At 41.1% G+C, this 17,661-nt stretch overlaps 1 protein-coding gene across 1 annotated transcript in view; it reads right to left on the bottom strand.

The window, feature by feature from the left end:
- Positions 1–16,880, bottom strand: part of TSPAN3 (tetraspanin 3) — a 28,804-nt gene extending 11,924 nt beyond the window's left edge. Inside the window, exons 1-3 of the mRNA XM_058542140.1 lie at positions 16,684–16,880; positions 3,098–3,289; positions 2,518–2,592 (exon numbers count right to left, since the gene is read on the bottom strand). Coding sequence (XP_058398123.1) covers positions 2,518–2,592; positions 3,098–3,289; positions 16,684–16,746 — 330 coding nt within the window. The 5' untranslated portion in view covers positions 16,747–16,880. The remainder of the gene's footprint in view (positions 1–2,517; positions 2,593–3,097; positions 3,290–16,683) is intronic.
- Between the last annotated feature and the right edge of the window lie 781 nt (positions 16,881–17,661).

Below are 17,661 nucleotides of genomic sequence, written 5' to 3'. Positions count from 1 at the left end.
TAACAGAGTGCAACAAGGAAAAAACAGCACATTTGCCAAATTTCTGTGAGAAATCCATTTGTCCAGAAATTATGCATGCTTACTGACTTTAAGTTTCTATTTTCTCAAATGAGGAAAGAGAATTATGATGGGATAGTACGACAGCCTCTAATTTAAGCTCCAGAAGGGATTTTTACAAAGGGCTGTAACATCTCCCCCATGTGGAACAGTCACTAGGGTGTTTCAGGTAAGGCCTTGCCGGCAATCTGCATGAACAAATTAACCTCATGAAATAGCCCGGGGTTGGAGGTGGCCCTGGATGAATCAGATTTTAAAATGAATCCTTCCTTCAGCAGAGAGCTGAAATGTAAGGTAGGTGATACCAGAATATTCCCTAGCATGTCTTAGGTAGAGAAGATATGGGACAGTAGAAAAACCTTTCGGCTGATCTCTACCCTTTGGGGTCCAGACATTTATGCCATATAATTAATTAATTTACATATATATATAGCTTTGTCAAAGATAGATATGAAACCAAAGTAGGCCATCTATGATTTTGACAAGGTTCTAAAACTATTCCTAACAAATATTTATGGAATGAAAGGACCTAACCATGACTCTAAACTGACTTTCACATACTCTCCATCCCAGGAACATCTTTTTTTTCATTATTATCCCACATGTAAAAAACTAGTGGTAAGTGTGGGGCCGGCCTGGTGGCACAAGCGGTTAAGTGCACGCGCTCCCCTGCGGCGGCCCAGGGTTCGCTGGTTCGGATCCTGGGCGCACACCGACGCACTGCTTGGCAAGCCATGCTGCGGTGGCGTCCCATATAAAGTGGAGGAAGATGGGCATGGATGTTAGCCCAGGGCCAGTCTTCCTCGGCAAAAAAAAAAAGGAGGATTGGCAGATGTCAGCACAGGGCTGATCTCCTCACCAAAAAAAAAAAAATTAGTGGTAAGTGCAGTTGTACTGAATTTAACAAATGCAGAAGCCTCTCATGGTCAGGAGCAGCTGGTTGGTTAACTGAGCAAGTCCATTAAATCACAGACTTTTATAAAGGAAACGTTTTCATTTAGCTTAAAGCATAGAAATGTATATTGACACCAATCTTAAGATTAAGTCTTTTCCTTGCATAGGATCCACTGATTAGAGCTCTTTACCATTTGTTTTGCACAAATCACATCCTTAATGCACTGACAATGACTTCCAATTTTGGTTTCTTTAAACTACAGACACACTGCAACACAATAAAAGTGTAGAATTCTACTAAACATTAATAAATTTCCCCTAAACATTTATAGCGATCTTACTCATATCTGATTTGATCAAAATACATTTTAGTGTCTACTTGTGTTTACCAAGTCTCTTCAAATTATTCAATTTTGTTTTCTTTTTTCGTGTCTCGTTGTTCATAGATTTAGTCAATATTTAATTAGCTATGTAATTATACCCACAAGTACTTGGGATTACACTTGCATCATGGCCTGACAGGTCTCAGCCCGTCCTGGCTCCTGCCCTACTTTCTCTCACAGGCCTTTCCTCTAATAGAATCCATCACATTGAATTCCATCTTTGCATCTGCTTCTCAGAAGACCCCAACTGACAGAGGGCACAATACATTTATTGTAGGAAAAAAATTATTATAGTAGAAAAATACATAACAACTGAAATAAAAAATCAATTAAGCTTTCAGATTTCCTGAAATCAGAATCCACATTAAACACAGTATTTGATGGGCCGGCCCCGTGGCGTAGCGGTTAAGTGCGCGTGCTCTGCTGCTGGCAGCCCAGGTTCGGATCCCGGGCGCGCACCAACACACCGCTTGTCAGGCTATGCTGTGGCGGCGTCCCACATAAAGTGGAGGAAGATGGGCATGGATGTTAGCTCAGGGTCAGTCTTCCACAGCAAAAAGAGGAGGACTGGCATGGATGTTAGCTCAGGGCTGATCTTCCTCACACACACACAAAAAAAACTCAGTTCTCTAGTATGTACTATTTATTAAGCCAGGAAACTGGACTTGAGCTTACTAAATGCATTTTTTTATTGAGGCATAATTGACATATAACATTATACTAGTTTCAGATGTACAACATGATGATTCGATATTTGTATATATTGCAAAGTGATCACCACAGTAAGTGTAGTTAACTTCTGTCACCACACACAGTTACAAATGTTTTGCGTGGGATGAGAATTTTTAAGATCTACTTCCTTAGAAACTTTCAAATATGCATTACAGTATTATTAACTATAGTCCCCATGCTATACATTACATCCCCAGGACGTATTTAATTTATAACTGAAAGTTTGTACCTTCTGACCCTCTTCACCCATTTGACCAGTCCCCACCCCCCACCTCTGGCAACCACCAATCTGTTCTCTGCGTAATTTCTAATTAACTTTAGATTTTTAAAGCAGTAGCTAAACTAAGTAAGGCAAAATAAAATGTTTACTCTGATAAAATGAATTTGTTCTATTTCATTTGAGAAACTTAAACCACCTTTTAAAACACATGAATTACAGGAGACAACATACCTTTGCTCTGTAAACGTATCCCAAAACCACTACAACAACTTCTGTGACAAAAACCAAGAGTAGGATGATGACAAACTGTAAGGAAACATTGTCAAAAATTAAACACAAATGAAAAAATAGCTCTAAATACTCTCTTGATAAAAAAAACAACTATCTGAGGGGCCAGCCCAGTGGCGTAGTGGTTAAGTTCACACGCTCCTGCTCCGGCGGCCCAGGGTTCGCAGGTTTGGATCTTGGGCACGGACCTATACACCGCTTATCAAGCCACGCTGTGGCAGGTGTCCCACATATAAAGTAGAGGAAGATGGGCACGGATGTTAGCTCAGGGCCAATCTTCCTCAGCAAAAAGAGGAGGATTGGCAACAGATGTTAGCTCAGGGCTAATCTTCCTCACCAGAAAAACAACAACAACAACAACAATCTGAGATAACTGCTAGAAGTTTAAGACAAGTGCTAATTCTGTTCCAACTGTAAGAGCCAAAGAGCCTATGGAGTTTCATGCTCAATTCAAGCAAGTAACACAAATGAAATATTCCCGCATATTATGACGACATATGTGGTCAGTGAAGTGCTAACTTACTGTGGCGAGTCCGCAGCGGCTTTCCCGGATTGTGGCGCAGCAGCCAATTAGCCCAATAATGAAAAGCAGGGCTCCTACAGCTATGATCACGACAGCAGGGATGAGAGTGTACACATCTTCAAAGAAGTGGTCATAGTCATCGTAAGTGATGAAGACATAGGCTCCCACATAGCATAAAATGCCAGCTGCCCCCTGTAGAAAACAAGGTCACAGCACTGGTAAAAGTCTCAAAGCCTTGCTAGTAAAAATGTTCTTAGTAAGTTATGATTTAATGAGATTTCCCATCGCTTTTCAATTTATTTATAGACTTTTTTTCAGTTAAGCTGAAAAGTTTCCTATTACTCAGTGGTAAGAATGTTCCTTGACTAAAGTTGAAAAGTTTTCTAAACTCCACCTACCTTTCAATAATTGATGGTCCAGCTAAGACCAAGAAACCATGAATCCAAAAGTAATACTGATGACAAGAATGAAAACACATACACACCCCAAAAGCTTATTTGTAGCTCAACCACATGTCCAATACAGATCAGTGGGGTGGTAGGGGTACGCCTTTGCTCATCGTAGTTGCCCTCAACAAACAAGGAAATTAGGTACAAGTGACAGAGCCAGGATTTGAACTCAGGCAATCTGACTCTAGAATCTGCATTTTTAACCTCAATCCACACACTTGGGGAAAGAAAATATAATAATAACTAGTAACCATGATACCCATTTCTAAAAAACTTACAGTCCTAGTTGAGACTATGAAATGGTAAAGCCAGAGGGCTCAGTTACTAAGGAACTTTGCAAATCCTTAGATTTATTTATTCTTTAGAATGGTGCTTCTCAAACTTCAACATGAATAGGAATCACCTGAGGCGCTTATTAAACTGTAGACTCTGATTCAGTAAGTCTGGGGTTTGGGGCCTGAGATCCTGCATTTCCAACAAATTCCCAGGTGATGCTGATGCTGCTGGTTCTTGGACTACACTTTGAATAAGAAGGTTTAGAACACCTACAGGAAAAGTGAGTGCAGAAAGTCATGGAACAGATATGGCTTATTTCAGCTGCTGCTCCAGACACCATCCTCCAGCCACAGAGTTTTACACCCATTCTCCTCTATCATTGTCAATTTTGCTATCATTGTGTACCAGCTTGATGCTGACAGCCCAGCGCCACTTGCTTTATTTGTGAATGATCAAATGCAGTGTGAGGCTAAGTGTTAAAGCATTTGGTTTAATGAGTTATCATTTGTAGAGCACTTTAAGACTTTCACAGGAAAAGAATTATTTTACCATCCTTTAAAATTTAACACATAAATCATTAATCTTCAAATTAGAAAACAGTCTCCACAACGATACTGGAAATATCATTAACTCCTCTCAACCTGAAGGCTCAGTTCATTTTTTATGTCTATGGGACCCAGTACACTTGGGCATCATCAGTATATTTTCTTACACTAGGCCATTAGAATCATGGTCAGATCCCGAAGAAAAAGACTCCATTTATGTAAAGTTGAGAAAGTAACTTGACTTTTTTAAAAAAATAACATGGACTTTTTCAAAACAGAGGACAACTAGCATAATGGAGGCACTTTCAAAAAACATATTCTTTTTAAACTCTCCTCCTCTGGCTTCCAAGGGGCCCCACCGCTGGTTTTCTTTCTATTTCTCGCACTGCTCACACTCTCATTCTCTTCATGGACTCTTCTTTACCAGACTGAAATGTTAGTGATCTCCAGGGGTCCATCTTCGGCCCTATTCTTTTCTTCTTCTGTAGGCTCTCCTTGGGCTGTACTAGCTAGGGCTTCACCAGTCATTGTAGCTCACTACCTAAGCCATTGTCTCAGAACTACACATTCCCATCTGGAATCATAGACACCTCACCCTCAACCTACCTCAAACCCTGTCTTCCTGCTCACCCCATCTAATCCCTTATATTCCTACCATGGCAAAAGGCACCAGACATCTAATTTTTCTAGTCAAATGCCTGAGAGTTACCCGACTATATTCTTTCTTTGCCCTATGCCTATATCCCACCAATTACCAAACTCCTTCAAGTTTACTTTCAAAACATTACTTGAATACCTTAACTTCTCTTCAACCCCACTACAGTGCTTCTGTCTTAATTTGGGCCTTACCATTGCTCACTCTAAGCCTTACTCGCTGACCCTCTCTGTTCCTTAATAATATGTTCTTTATGTGATCAGTTATTTTTGTTAAAAATACATACCAGATCAAGGCATTTGCTTGTTTAAAATCAGGATGAGACAAATAAGGCCCCTGATGAACTAAGCTCTTCCTCCTTGCTTTTCAGGTTCAGACCCCATTACTCCTCATACACCCTAAACAACCGAAAACTGTTATATCCAAATGCACATGTATTCTCTCACTTCTTTACTTCGGCTGCTCTTTTTGGAATGCCCTCTCTTCGTCTGCCGAGGAACACCTTATTGCCCACTAAGATGCAGTTTAAACATCACCTCTTCCTTTTGGAAGCCATTCTCGACCATTTCAGGCTGGATTAGGTAGACGCCTTTCGTCCACTCACATATCACCCCCTACATAGCTCTAAAGGAGCATTTATTACAACTGTTGCAATTTAACTACACATGTCTCAGCACGCCTTTAGGGCACAAACCTTGCCCATCTGTCTTTTAGCCCTATATCACCATCCAGCACCTAGAACAGTACTTGGCATAGAGAGCAGCTATCAGTCAAAATTTATTGAGTACACTTGATCTCATTGTTTCCCTTGAAATTGCCCTCCCATCTCTATCATAAGCTTTGCTTTGTATTTGCTTTGTTTCTCTTCACTATTCAAACATGATTTGGCAACTTAAGCCAGCTTACTGAATTCCTGATGGCCATCACATCTGGAATACATTAGTTTATAAATGCTGCACTCATAGCAACCAGGTTTGTTCAAAGGTCCTCAGAGTTCAATGACATACTTACTTTGGGGGCATTTATTATGGGATGAAGGCAGGTACAGAAGAGGGAAAAGAGGAGAAATAGCTTAATAGTTTGGGTGCATTAATTACAGAAGTACGTGGACTACTTAACACTCTTACCAAATACTACTTTTTCTTGACTACATATGTGTGATATACAAACACACACCTATAGTATGTACACACATATATTTTGCTAAAGTAAACACCTTCATTCCTCAAACTGAATTAGAAGAAATTCTAAATATGAATCAATCAAATTTTGTCCAGTTTGTCTTTGTCTCTCTATCCTTTGGATTCTCAGCTTTTCTTACTCTGAAAGTCAATATTTGTTTCTTAAAAGGTCTGAATGAAAATGAATTCCATTTTTGGGCTTCTAGTAAATGAAGATTTAGCCTACATAAATTTGAATGAAAACAAGATAAAACTGGAAGATATATATACTCGACAATTAATCTGAAGCACAGGACACTGAAGAACTATTTGCATTTTAAATGTAAAATGGGGAGTTTTCAACCTAGAGATTCCTGTGAGACTCATACTTGGTGCTGCCTGGGAATGGGCCAAGTAAAATGCTTCCAGTGCTGCCCCCCTCCAGCCAGCCTGAAGCACTCATCTGAAATTGAGACTGTGAGAAGGCAGAAAAACAAACCAACAGCAGATATAACCAGATATGTAATGAATGCAATGGAAGGCTAGTAGGAGATGCCACTTGTAAAGCTGCCTGTTCTTTTCTAATAGACTCGAGAGCAGTTTCTTTTCCCAGGCTGCAAACCAGTCAACACGCAATTCACACAGCAGAGTCAAGAACATAACAGAACTCTATTTTGACAACACATAGTGGGAAGCAATTTATTAGTTGCAGGCACCAAAGCAGAAACTGCACTGATTGCTGATATGAAACCATATAAATCAAATTACTCATAAATAGAAGCTGTTTCCTAAATTGAAGAAAACTTCAAAATTTTCTCTTTTTAATAACATCTGTATATAGTGCTTAGATCTTAAGTTGTATAATAAAGAAGTTATGAAATGACATCAGTTGCTCCGAAAATACAGAGTAGGTGTCCTAGCAACAGCTGAAGACCTAAAAACAGCAATAAGCAAGTGCTTTAATGACATCCAACCATCAGACATCCAGCCTATCAGAAACACAAAGGTAGAGTCTGTATGGTAAATGGCATGGAGGGTATAAGTAATTCCCAACTAGTATGTGTAGGGACTTTGTAGACAGGCAGATTTTAATATAGGAGCCGCGGCTACTAGAAAGGCTAAAAAGGTGAGCTGGGTTAAATCCTTCTTTTGAAGGGTCATGATGGGATTGGGATCTATCAAAGGATCTGGGCTTTGCCAACAAAGCAGCTGCAGGGCAGGCGTGGGGGGTGGGAGGTGGCAGGAGGTGCAATAGAGGAGGAGATGAAATGTAGAACTTGGAAGCAGCTGAACGGCTTTAGTCATCGCTGAGAAAATCTGAGCCTATAAGGAGGATTTATGCCAGGACAGTACACGAAAAATATTCATCCTTTTTACAAAGAAGTGAAGGGAAATTTAAGGGAAAGGCTGAGAGCTGAAACTATAGAAAGAATAATTTTTTAAAAACCATTCTTCATCTTTTAATAAACTCATGCTCTAAATTAAACCACAGAATTTCAGAACTTTAGGAGAGCCAGTGCTTTTGCACAACACCAAGGTGTTCCTCTAAAAATAAAGCTATCCTGTTATAAAAGTTTAGAAATATGAGCTCCAGAAGTATGATAATTCATTTTATCCTTTTACCCTCCACCATATATACACACAAATGTGAAGTCTCTTTTAAAATACGAAATTTCATTCTTACGTAAGGTTGCTTTTTCTATAGTTGTGTTTCTGTTTTTTTTTTTTTTTGTACTTTTTGAATCCTCTGTGAAAGAAATAGCTGATGAAATGCTAAAATCCACAATACTATTATTACATTCTTTAATTTTCTAAGGAAGAAGGAATGTGAAGTGAAAGGCGACACCTTAACCATGGTGAATTTTCTAGGGAAGAAGGAATGTGAAGTGAAAGGCGGCACCTTAACCACGGTGAAATCTACCACTGGAATGTGGCAATATAAAAACCAACAGAGTTGTTACAAGCTACGAGATAAAACAGCTCTGTTGTGAAAGGTGCTTCTGCACGGAAATTCAGAATTGTGAAGGTGGAAGCATCCCACAGAGCATTTGGGTGAAGATAAAGCAAAGAACAGAAGTGATTTTCTTGCAGTGGTACACAGTAGTCATGGATTCACGTGTAAAACTGGCAAGAATCAGGGTAGGATCAAGATGAGGGGACCATCTGATGTCACTCAGCTAAAAGCACAGTGTCTGACAGTTCTTGCCTGCGTAAACTGCTCCTTCAGAGTGATTTTTTCGTCAAAGAATCAACTGGTAAAGCAGAAGTGATTGGGATGTTGGGTGGAAAAATAGTCAAGAAAAGACTGGGCAAAAACCACTGTGTACTCTAAACTGTAAGAAAGCAGATTTCAAAAATGAAGCAGAGAGGGGGAAACACCAGCAAAAATCCAACTTTTGTACGTATCTTTTAATGTTATTTCAGAGTTCCCTGTACAGTCATATTGGTTTTTTTATGTACCTCACTTCTCTCCTGCCAGGAATCCACTGGTAATACTGTACAGTGCCTTTCTGAAAGTTTCCCACAACTCCACCTTCATGCCATTACAAGTGTCTTAAAATCACCTTAAATCTTTTAGCATTCTACTTACCATAATATTCTCTAGTCCACATATGCTTTGTTCTAACTTGGACTTACTCTGATAAAATACTTCATATCATTAAACATAATTACTCCTTCACCAAGTCCAATGCCTTAATATTTCATTTACTTTCAAGAAAAAAAAAAAAGACTGTTCCAAAGATGTCAAATCCTCTTTCAGAAATCAAAGCTACTCTTACCAAGAATTTCTGAAGCTATTAAAACAATTATATCATTTCTACCTAACAAATTGGTTAATAAGAAAGGCAAGCAGTATTCCAAGATGTGTGAGGGCACAGAGAGAAGGGCCCTCAGGCTGAAGGATAGATTAACACAGAATCATCTTTTTGGAAAGCAATCTGGCAGCACATATTGGCCTCAGCGTTTATTCGTCTGTACCTACTAATTCCACTTCTAGGAATCTATCCTTAAGAAAATAAGTCAGATGGAAACAAGATTTGTACAGAAGCTATGTTCATCAAATTGTTATAACAAAATTATACAAGCAAAAGAAAAAGAAATAACCCTGGCATCCAGAGGTATATTTCCATTATAGCCCTTAAATGTTTTGTTAAAGTGTAATTTAATAGTATGTTTGTGGTGTGTTAGGGGAAAAACACACATATATCACATACAGATATTTTAAAAACACACCAAAATGTTACTATTGGTTGACTCTGGGTGGTGGAATTATGATAACATTAGTTTGTTTTTTTGAAATACTTTTTAGTGTCTTCTCAAAAAAGCCAACATATTACTTGCATAATCAGAAAAGTAAATATTTAAAATTATATCTGAGGGGCCGGCCTGGTGGCGCAAGCGGTTAAGTGCGCGCGCTCCGCTGCGACGGCCCAGGATTCGCCGGTTCGGATTCCGGGCGCGCACAGATGCACTGCTTGTCAAGCCATGCTGTGGCAGCGTCCCATATAAAGTAGAGGAAGATGAGTATGGATGTTAGCTCAGGGCCAGTCTTCCTCAGAAAAAAAAAAAAAGAGGAGGATTGGCATCAGATGTTAGCTCAGGGCTGATCTTCCTCACAAAAAAAAATAAATAAATAATAAAAATAAAATTATATCTGAAATTGAGAATTTGTTGTTCTCTCACAAATGAATTCCTAGATCTGTTCTTAACTACCAACATAAAATAGGCATCTCTTCAATCCCATATATTGAGGAGATATTTTAGGCACCTCTGCCAATCTCCCCCATTTATCACTTTTCTTGGGTTTGTTTGGCTTTGACTCATCTTTAGACGTTTTCTGATTATCTAACACAATTCTGATTCTTTCAGTACACATTATCTTTTTATTTTTCTTCATAAATATCACTTGTCAAGGAGACAAGAAAGTTAAAAAAAAAAAAAAAGTCCTACTTGGGGGTGTTAAGTTTTGACAATAAGCCACTTTCCCCGGGCTGGCCCGGTGGCTTAGTGGTTAAGTGCATGTGCTCCGCTACTGGCGGCCCGGGGTTCAGATCCCGGGCGCGCCGACGCACCACTTGTCCAGCCATGCTGAGGCCGCGTCTCACATACAGCAACTAGAAGGATGTGCAGCTATGACATACAACTATCTACTGGGGCTTTGGGGAGAAAAAAGGAAAAAAAAAAAGGAGGAGGATTGGCAATAGATGTTACCTCAGGACCAGTCTTCCTCAGCAAGAAAAAAAAAAAAGAGGAGGATTGGCAATAGATGTTAGCTCAGGGCTGATCTTCCTCACACACACAAAAAAAACAAGACATCGGCATGCCAAGACAGGCATACTGAGCGTTTAAAAAAAAAAAAAAAAAGCCACTTCTCCCTACATTAGCAACATCACTGTCATTAGTATTGCCATTATTCTTAAAGAAGAAATATTTTAACCCTTTTAAACCGATATGACTCTGATAATATTCCGAAGGTCATGTTCCTCAGTTCTGACCTAGTTTCACTTTTTCTGTATTTGGTTTTTTAAAGTCATTGTTTATCCAGCTTAACAAAGTTGTTCTATTTAATACAATGTATACCTACTAATGAAAGACCCAAAAATTCAGGTCACAATAAAATTGGAGATCAACCAATGGCCACCAGCCAAATTACTGTTAACAGTGGAAATTAGCTATTTTCAGATCGCAGGGCTCTAGGAGGCATCTGAGAAGTATGGAACTTAAACATGCATTTTCCTTTGAGACCCTCTGTCCCCATACCCTACTCTAACTGTAAAAAGAGTGAGTTACTACTATAGGAAGCTAAGGTGCTTAACCTTTATAATATTAGAGTTTGTCCATGCTTGCGTTATAGCAGCAACAACATAAAATGTGGCTTTTACTATAGACTCTTTTTAGTAAATCAAAAACAAATACATAAATGCAAATATTTTTCTCATCTATTGACTCTACCAAACTATTAAGGAGGGGCAGGAAGAAAAGAGGAGATGATAATATTTTTAAAGGAAGACTTGAGACTGTCTGTGAGTATGATTTGGTCGGGTGGGAGGTGTAACTAGAAATTAAATTAGTGAAGTATTAGATGATTTTGCCTGTCAGTCTGACTCCTCTCCCCATGAGCTGTTAGACAGCAAGGACTATGTCTTTTTGCATTTCTCAGAAGCAAGTAAAGCATAGATATTCCACAAGCTGAGTGAATGATTCCTAGGGTATACTTTGGTTCAAGTATAAATTTTATGGAATAAATTTTCTGCAAAAATCCTAACCTGAATTGAATCTTACAGAATAAAACCCATTAAAATATTTCAAAGCATGATAAATATCCTAAAAACCTATTCTTTAAACTGCAGCTAAAGAGAACTTTCATAAATATGGTCACCTGTCTGATTGCAAGTTCCCAACGCTACAAGTTCTTTCAGTTAATGATTACTCAGAGCCCTAAGGCACTTGGTCAGTGGACAGATGACTGAGAATGTAATAAGACTAGAAACATTCATTTTCTTACAAAGAAAGAGGTCTCCTATTATGTACCATGACTTGCTTACTGACAAAGTTAGCTTTTCTTCCAGTGAATCAAAACACAACTATGAAAAAAAAAATCTGTTAGCTGAAGGTGTGTTCCAATGACATATTCTTTGTCAGAGCAGTTATTCAGGAAGATAGAAATACAGGAAGTAGAGAAGTAAATTCCAGGATGTTAGACGAAGGTTTCCGTTTAAAAGTATCATATTCCCAACTCAAATGTGTAGGATGTGCTGGAAAATACAAAATACACATATGGAGATTTGTGACAAGAGGTTTTCCTTGAAATACTTGGTTATAAATTTTTATTTTTTAAACAAAAGCATGAAGGTATAGTGAAATCTTCTTTTGGTAATTTGAACATACCAAGTATATTCTTGCCTTAGGGGCTATAGGCTGTTCCCTGTCTTAAATGACCCCCTTACTCCTTCAAATCACCCCAAAATCTGCTCCTTCTTATATTTCAGATTAAATTTCACCTCCTTGGAGAAGCCTTCTTTGCCAACCTAAAGCAGCCACTCAATCTATCACATCACCCTGTTTTAATTCTTTGCATAACACATCACTATTTCTTGCTTATTTTTAATTGTCTATCATGCTCCACTAGAAATCAAGTTCTGTAAGAACAGAGATCTTCACTTTTTCAATTTTATCAATAATATAAGCACAAAGTAGGTGCTTAAGTATTTGTGTTATCTTTAACAAAGCAATTTTCCTGAATTATATGTATTTGCAGAGGAAAGTGTGATGTGAAAAATATTTTTTTAAAGACAAGATAAATTTTAAAGGTTATATACGGCTTTCAAATACAATTTGTATGTATAGGTATTTTATAAGTGAATGATGATCAGTGAAGTTGCCACATTCTGAAGTCATTTTAAAGGCACTTAAAAGGTGTTTGAGGGGCCGGCCCTGTGGCGTAGCCGTTAAGTGCATGCCCTGCTGCTGGCAGCCCGGGTTCGGATCCCAGGTGCGCACAGACGCACCGCTCGTTAGGCCATGCTGTGGCGGCGTCCCACAAAAGTGGAGGCAGATAAGCACGGATGTTAGCTCAGGGCCAGTCTTTCTCAGCAAAAAGAGGAGGATTGGCATGGATGTTAGCTCAGGGCTGATCTTCCTCGCAAAAAAAAAAAAAAAAAGGTGTTTGATTTTCTTGTGGCTCTTCCTACTCCATAGGTGTTTTAGTGTTACTATGGCCTCTCACGCTGATGAAAAACAACAGCCTAAGTAGATGTGCCAGACCATAAATTCTACAAGCATGGACAAGCCTTTCTCTTGCAGTCCCTATAATGCCCTAAAACACATAAGAGCAAAATAAATACTAGCCAATTGGTTTTTCTCAGAGTAGAAAAAGTAAAGGTAATCTGTATAACATGGGACTTGATTAAGTACTCAATTAACTTCCCAGAATAAAAACCTGAAAATTAAAAAGTACTCACATAACTTGTTTTAGATGAGGCCTCCTGAATCAGATCAAACGACCCACTGAATTAAGAATCCTGTCTGACTTTGGTACAAAGTGCAGTTTATAGAAGAGGCTAATGACTGTTTCAATAGCCTTCAAAATTTAGTCATGTACCTCCAACATTCCTAACCATCTTCCATAAATTATCATGGGTCTAGCACTAATACACTTACACTGAAAGCTACGCCACTCCACAAAAAACAGAGATCCAGGGCCGGCCCGGGCGTGCAGTGGTTAAATGCACGAGCTCTGCTTCGGCGGCCTGGGCTTCACAGGGCCGGATCCCGGCATGCACCGATGTACCCCTTGTCAAGCCATGCTATGGCGGCGTCCCATATAAAGTAGAGGAAGATGGGCATGGATGTTAGCCCAGGGCCGATCTTCCTCAGCAAAAAAGAGGAGGATTGGCAACAGATGTTAGCTCAGAGCTAATCCTCCTCACAAAAAAAAAATGGAGATCCAAGTTGTACATCCTCTCACTTGTCAAAAATTATCTTTCAAGCTACAAGACCCAATATTCTGGAATTTGGTGAGGAACTCAATTTCCATTACGACAACCTTCAGGAGTTTAGAAACGATTGTTTCCCCTTTTAGTCTGTGCCTTTCCACAGTAACTTTCTTAGATTGCACTGTCCAAAATAATCTAGACCAAGTCAATGTTAACAATTTTGGCTGTCAGATCATTTAGTACCAAGCCTAAGTATTTCAAGTTCATATCCATTTCTGCATCGTAGCTCACTGAACAAACTGCCAACTGAACCAGGATATCAAGATATTAAAAGGTGTAATTTAAAGATCTTGCCAAAGCAATTAAACTTTAACACTTATCAACGGCCATTACCATCTGATAGTGAAGAGCCAGTGCAAGAGAGTTAAAAAAACCTTTGCCGAAGTTGCCTGAGAGAATCTAGATAGACTTTTGATACACCTACCCTGGGTAGGAAATGTTTATTCTTCCCCTTAAATATTAGGGCACTAAAAGGAGGGAGGGGCCACTACATAAGAATACACTTCTTAGCACTAAAGAATGCATTACAAACTCCCAGGGAGAACAAGTTAACATCTGTTTTACGTACTTCCTCACAATGACCTAATTTTTTAAACTGACAAGTTAAATAATGTAATTTAAATGCTGGTACCGGTTCTAAACAAGGTTAAAAGCTGTAAGTTTTAGAGAAAGTGACTCTAATGTAGCCTAATGAATCCATTCCCCCTTCCAAATCTTTTGATCACACTTGGCTCTAACACCACAGGCTCTCGAGTCTAGGACAACCTGGGTTTGAAAGCAGGCTCTGCCACACCTTGGGTGTGCTACTTAAACTCAGTAAATCTTTATGTCCGCACCTGTAAAATAAGCATAATACTCCCTGCCAGATGAGGTTATTGTGAGGATACTCCATGTAAGGTGATCAGCACAGTGCCTGGGTGTAATAAGCACTTGAATGTTAGTTATCACTACCAGCATCATCAGATTTCAAGTTTGTCTATAAACTAATCATTTGGTGAGAGACACATCTAACACCGTTTCTTCATTAGTTGTGTTGCACTAATCCTGCTCTATGCCACAATTTTTTCCCATTGCATTTCTGCTTAACTTCCTCATCACAGCTCACGAAAGTTTTACTATCCTACTAAACTAGATAAAGGGTGTTTTTACTATACAGTGTGACTTGAGTCTTGGCAATAACCCACTATGAAAAGCGTAACTGAAGTTCAACATAACCTTCTTCACTAAGTACCAATAGTACATATACTTACATAATTTCCAAAGATTCATGAGCAATCACTTAGAATTAACTGATATTTTAGAGTAAATGAAAATTTAATTATTTAAAGAAGATGGCTCCTGTATTTCCAATATTTTGTTTCATTAACAATTCCAGTCCCTGAGCTTGAATTGCCTAGAATTCACCTAATAGTACACAGACTATTCTTCAAAATCAAATAGTTATGCACATAAGAATCACAAGGATCTGTAAAGAGTACAAAGCTAAGTCTTTGCCTAAGTATCTTATTAACTAACAGACTGTTTCTCATTTGGGGATCCCTGAAAATTCTTTTACCTTTTCAAATGGCTTATAACTCAAGCTAAAGTATGAGAAGCACTGCTCTAATTGGAAAAGAAGAAATCATGGAAACTCTAACAACACGTGGGTGATTTTGAACAGGTACTATCAGTCAGGACTCTTTCCATCACCCCAAAAATACCCTAAAAGACTCTATGGCAATACCTGCATGTAGTAAGTGCCTTGTTATGTATAATTATCCTTTTATGCTACGGCAGTCAGGATATGAAAAGTTTCACCCTTTGCTGGGGGGAGGCGGGGTTGTAAGCAGGAAAAGATTCTTTCCAAGCTAGGTACGTGTGTGGAAGAAGCAGTTGAATGGGGACATACAAAAGTATGGGAAATGGCAATGTTCAAGGAGTGTGCTGGGGACTGCGGACAGAGAAGTCTGTCCAGGGCAGCAAGTGTTCAAGAACACAGCCAGTGCTGAGGAAGGAAAAGTGACTGATGACTTCAGCTGCAATACCAGGAGGCGGCTGAACCTTCTTCTATTGCTGAAGCTTTTGGGAGCTTTGTTTGCTTTTTAAATAAAACCAAGTGATGAGAGAGAAGAAACGTTTAATAAGATTTATCCGGGTGCAAGGTACACATGGACTGGAGGGTGGAGAAAGTGATGCGAACAACAAAGGTTATGACAAAAGTCCCTGGTCAGATAAGGACCTGAACTAAGAAGTGGTTATAAACACCCTTTTCTTTGGGGGCGTGTCCAAAAAACCCCATAAGCCAGCTTTTATTAAAAGTGAACTCACCGCTTTCAAAATCTTGTGACATTTGAATCATACTTAACCAAGGTTTACAATCTCAAGCTACCCACCCCCATGACCAAAGCAAATAGACCGATTTTCTTGGTCAAAGGATTATTTGGCTTCTCAAGCTGCAATCTTTCAGTTTCCTGTGCTGGTAACCAGCCAACCAGCTCTCCATACACAAAGAGCTCTAAGTCAGGATCCCTCGCCCCCCAGTCGGCGGCGTCCCCGCAGACCTGCACCGTTTGCTCCCACGGCTCGGGACGGCCACTGGAGCTGCCGAGGCTCCGGGCCCTGACAAAGAAAGCGGAGCCGGACCCTTCGGGGAATATGCTATTTCGAGGCTGATGCCCTGAAAGAATCTGCAACGAGAGCTCCCCGTCCAGCAGGGAGCTCCAGGGGGAGGGCGGGGGTCGGCCCAGCCTCTCGGCGCGGAGCCACCGGCCGGGCGTCCGGCTCAAGCACCCAGGCCGCCGGAAGCCCCCGAGGGCTTCCCCTCACCGCTCACCGCCCTCCGCGCCCCGCGCCTGCGTCCCGGCCTGGGAGGGACCTCGCGAAGCGGCCTCCGGGGCCGAGCGCTCCCCGCGCCTCCGCCGCAGGGCCCCGTCGACCCCCACCCGGCCCCGCGGGCGCCTCAACCGAGGCCTCGCCTGGGCCGCGCCGCCGGCCCCTCACCCTTCCGCGCCGCCCGCCCCGCTCACCCAGAAGATGAGGTTGAGAAACACCAGCACGGTCTTCGAGGAGGTGATGCCGCACTGGCCCATGGTGCCGGCAGCCGCTGGGGCCCTGCTCGGCGAGCCGGACGCGCTCACCGAGCGAGGCGGCAATGGCGACGTCGCCTCCCCACTGGGAACTGCTCGGCCTGCGCGGCGCTTCCCGCAGCCCCCGGCGCCGTCGCGCAGCCCCGGCCCCAGCAAGCACCTCGCTCTTCCGCGCAGCTGCCGCAGTCCCCCCGGGGCCCCCGCGCCTCTCCCAGGCAACCGAGTCCCGCCCCCGGCGGCTACAGCGAGGCCACGCCTCTTAAAGGAGCCGACGGCTCAGCGCCTCTTTATGGCCTCCGACTGCCCTTGGATGAAGATGGCACATTAGGGAAGTTCCAGAGGACCAAAGCCATTCCCTCCTATTGAGCTACGTTTACTATGCCAACCTCATAGATGATTCAGAGCCCGCAGAACGCTGTCTTTCTACCTAGCCCATTCTCCCCCACAGAGGTCGGAAACACTAATCTCTTCCACTCCACAGCGAGATTTTTCTGACCAGGTACCACCCAAACACTGTTTGGGAGAAGTGCAGTGAACATCAGCACATATTTATGGAGAACTTCTTGTGCCAGGCGCTAGGCTAGCTCTCAGAAGAGTCATCAGAAAGAAGAAAAAGCTGGTGATGCTGTTGGCAAGGCGGAGACATGTTTGTATGGGTGCGGGGCTGGGGGCAAAGTAACACATCAAGTCTATTCCAGGGTAGGACATTTTGGACCAAGACTTAGAACGATTACAGAAACATCTTCTTACACTGCAACATTTCACACTTTCCCCCAATCTTGGATTGATCATAGTAATTAACACGCATTGAGAGCTAACCCCGAGCTCTTAACCCCATCACAACCTCAGGCGGAAGGTACTGCGGTTATCAGCTTCACTTTACTGGTGAGGTAATTGAGGCTTAGAAAGATTAACAAA

The sequence above is a fragment of the Diceros bicornis genome, chromosome 5, assembly GCF_020826845.1.
Source record: "Diceros bicornis minor isolate mBicDic1 chromosome 5, mDicBic1.mat.cur, whole genome shotgun sequence".
In the NCBI taxonomy this organism is placed as follows: Eukaryota; Metazoa; Chordata; class Mammalia; order Perissodactyla; family Rhinocerotidae; genus Diceros; species Diceros bicornis.
Note: the sequence above shows the minus strand (reverse complement) of the source record. Positions and strands in the feature narration are given on the sequence as shown.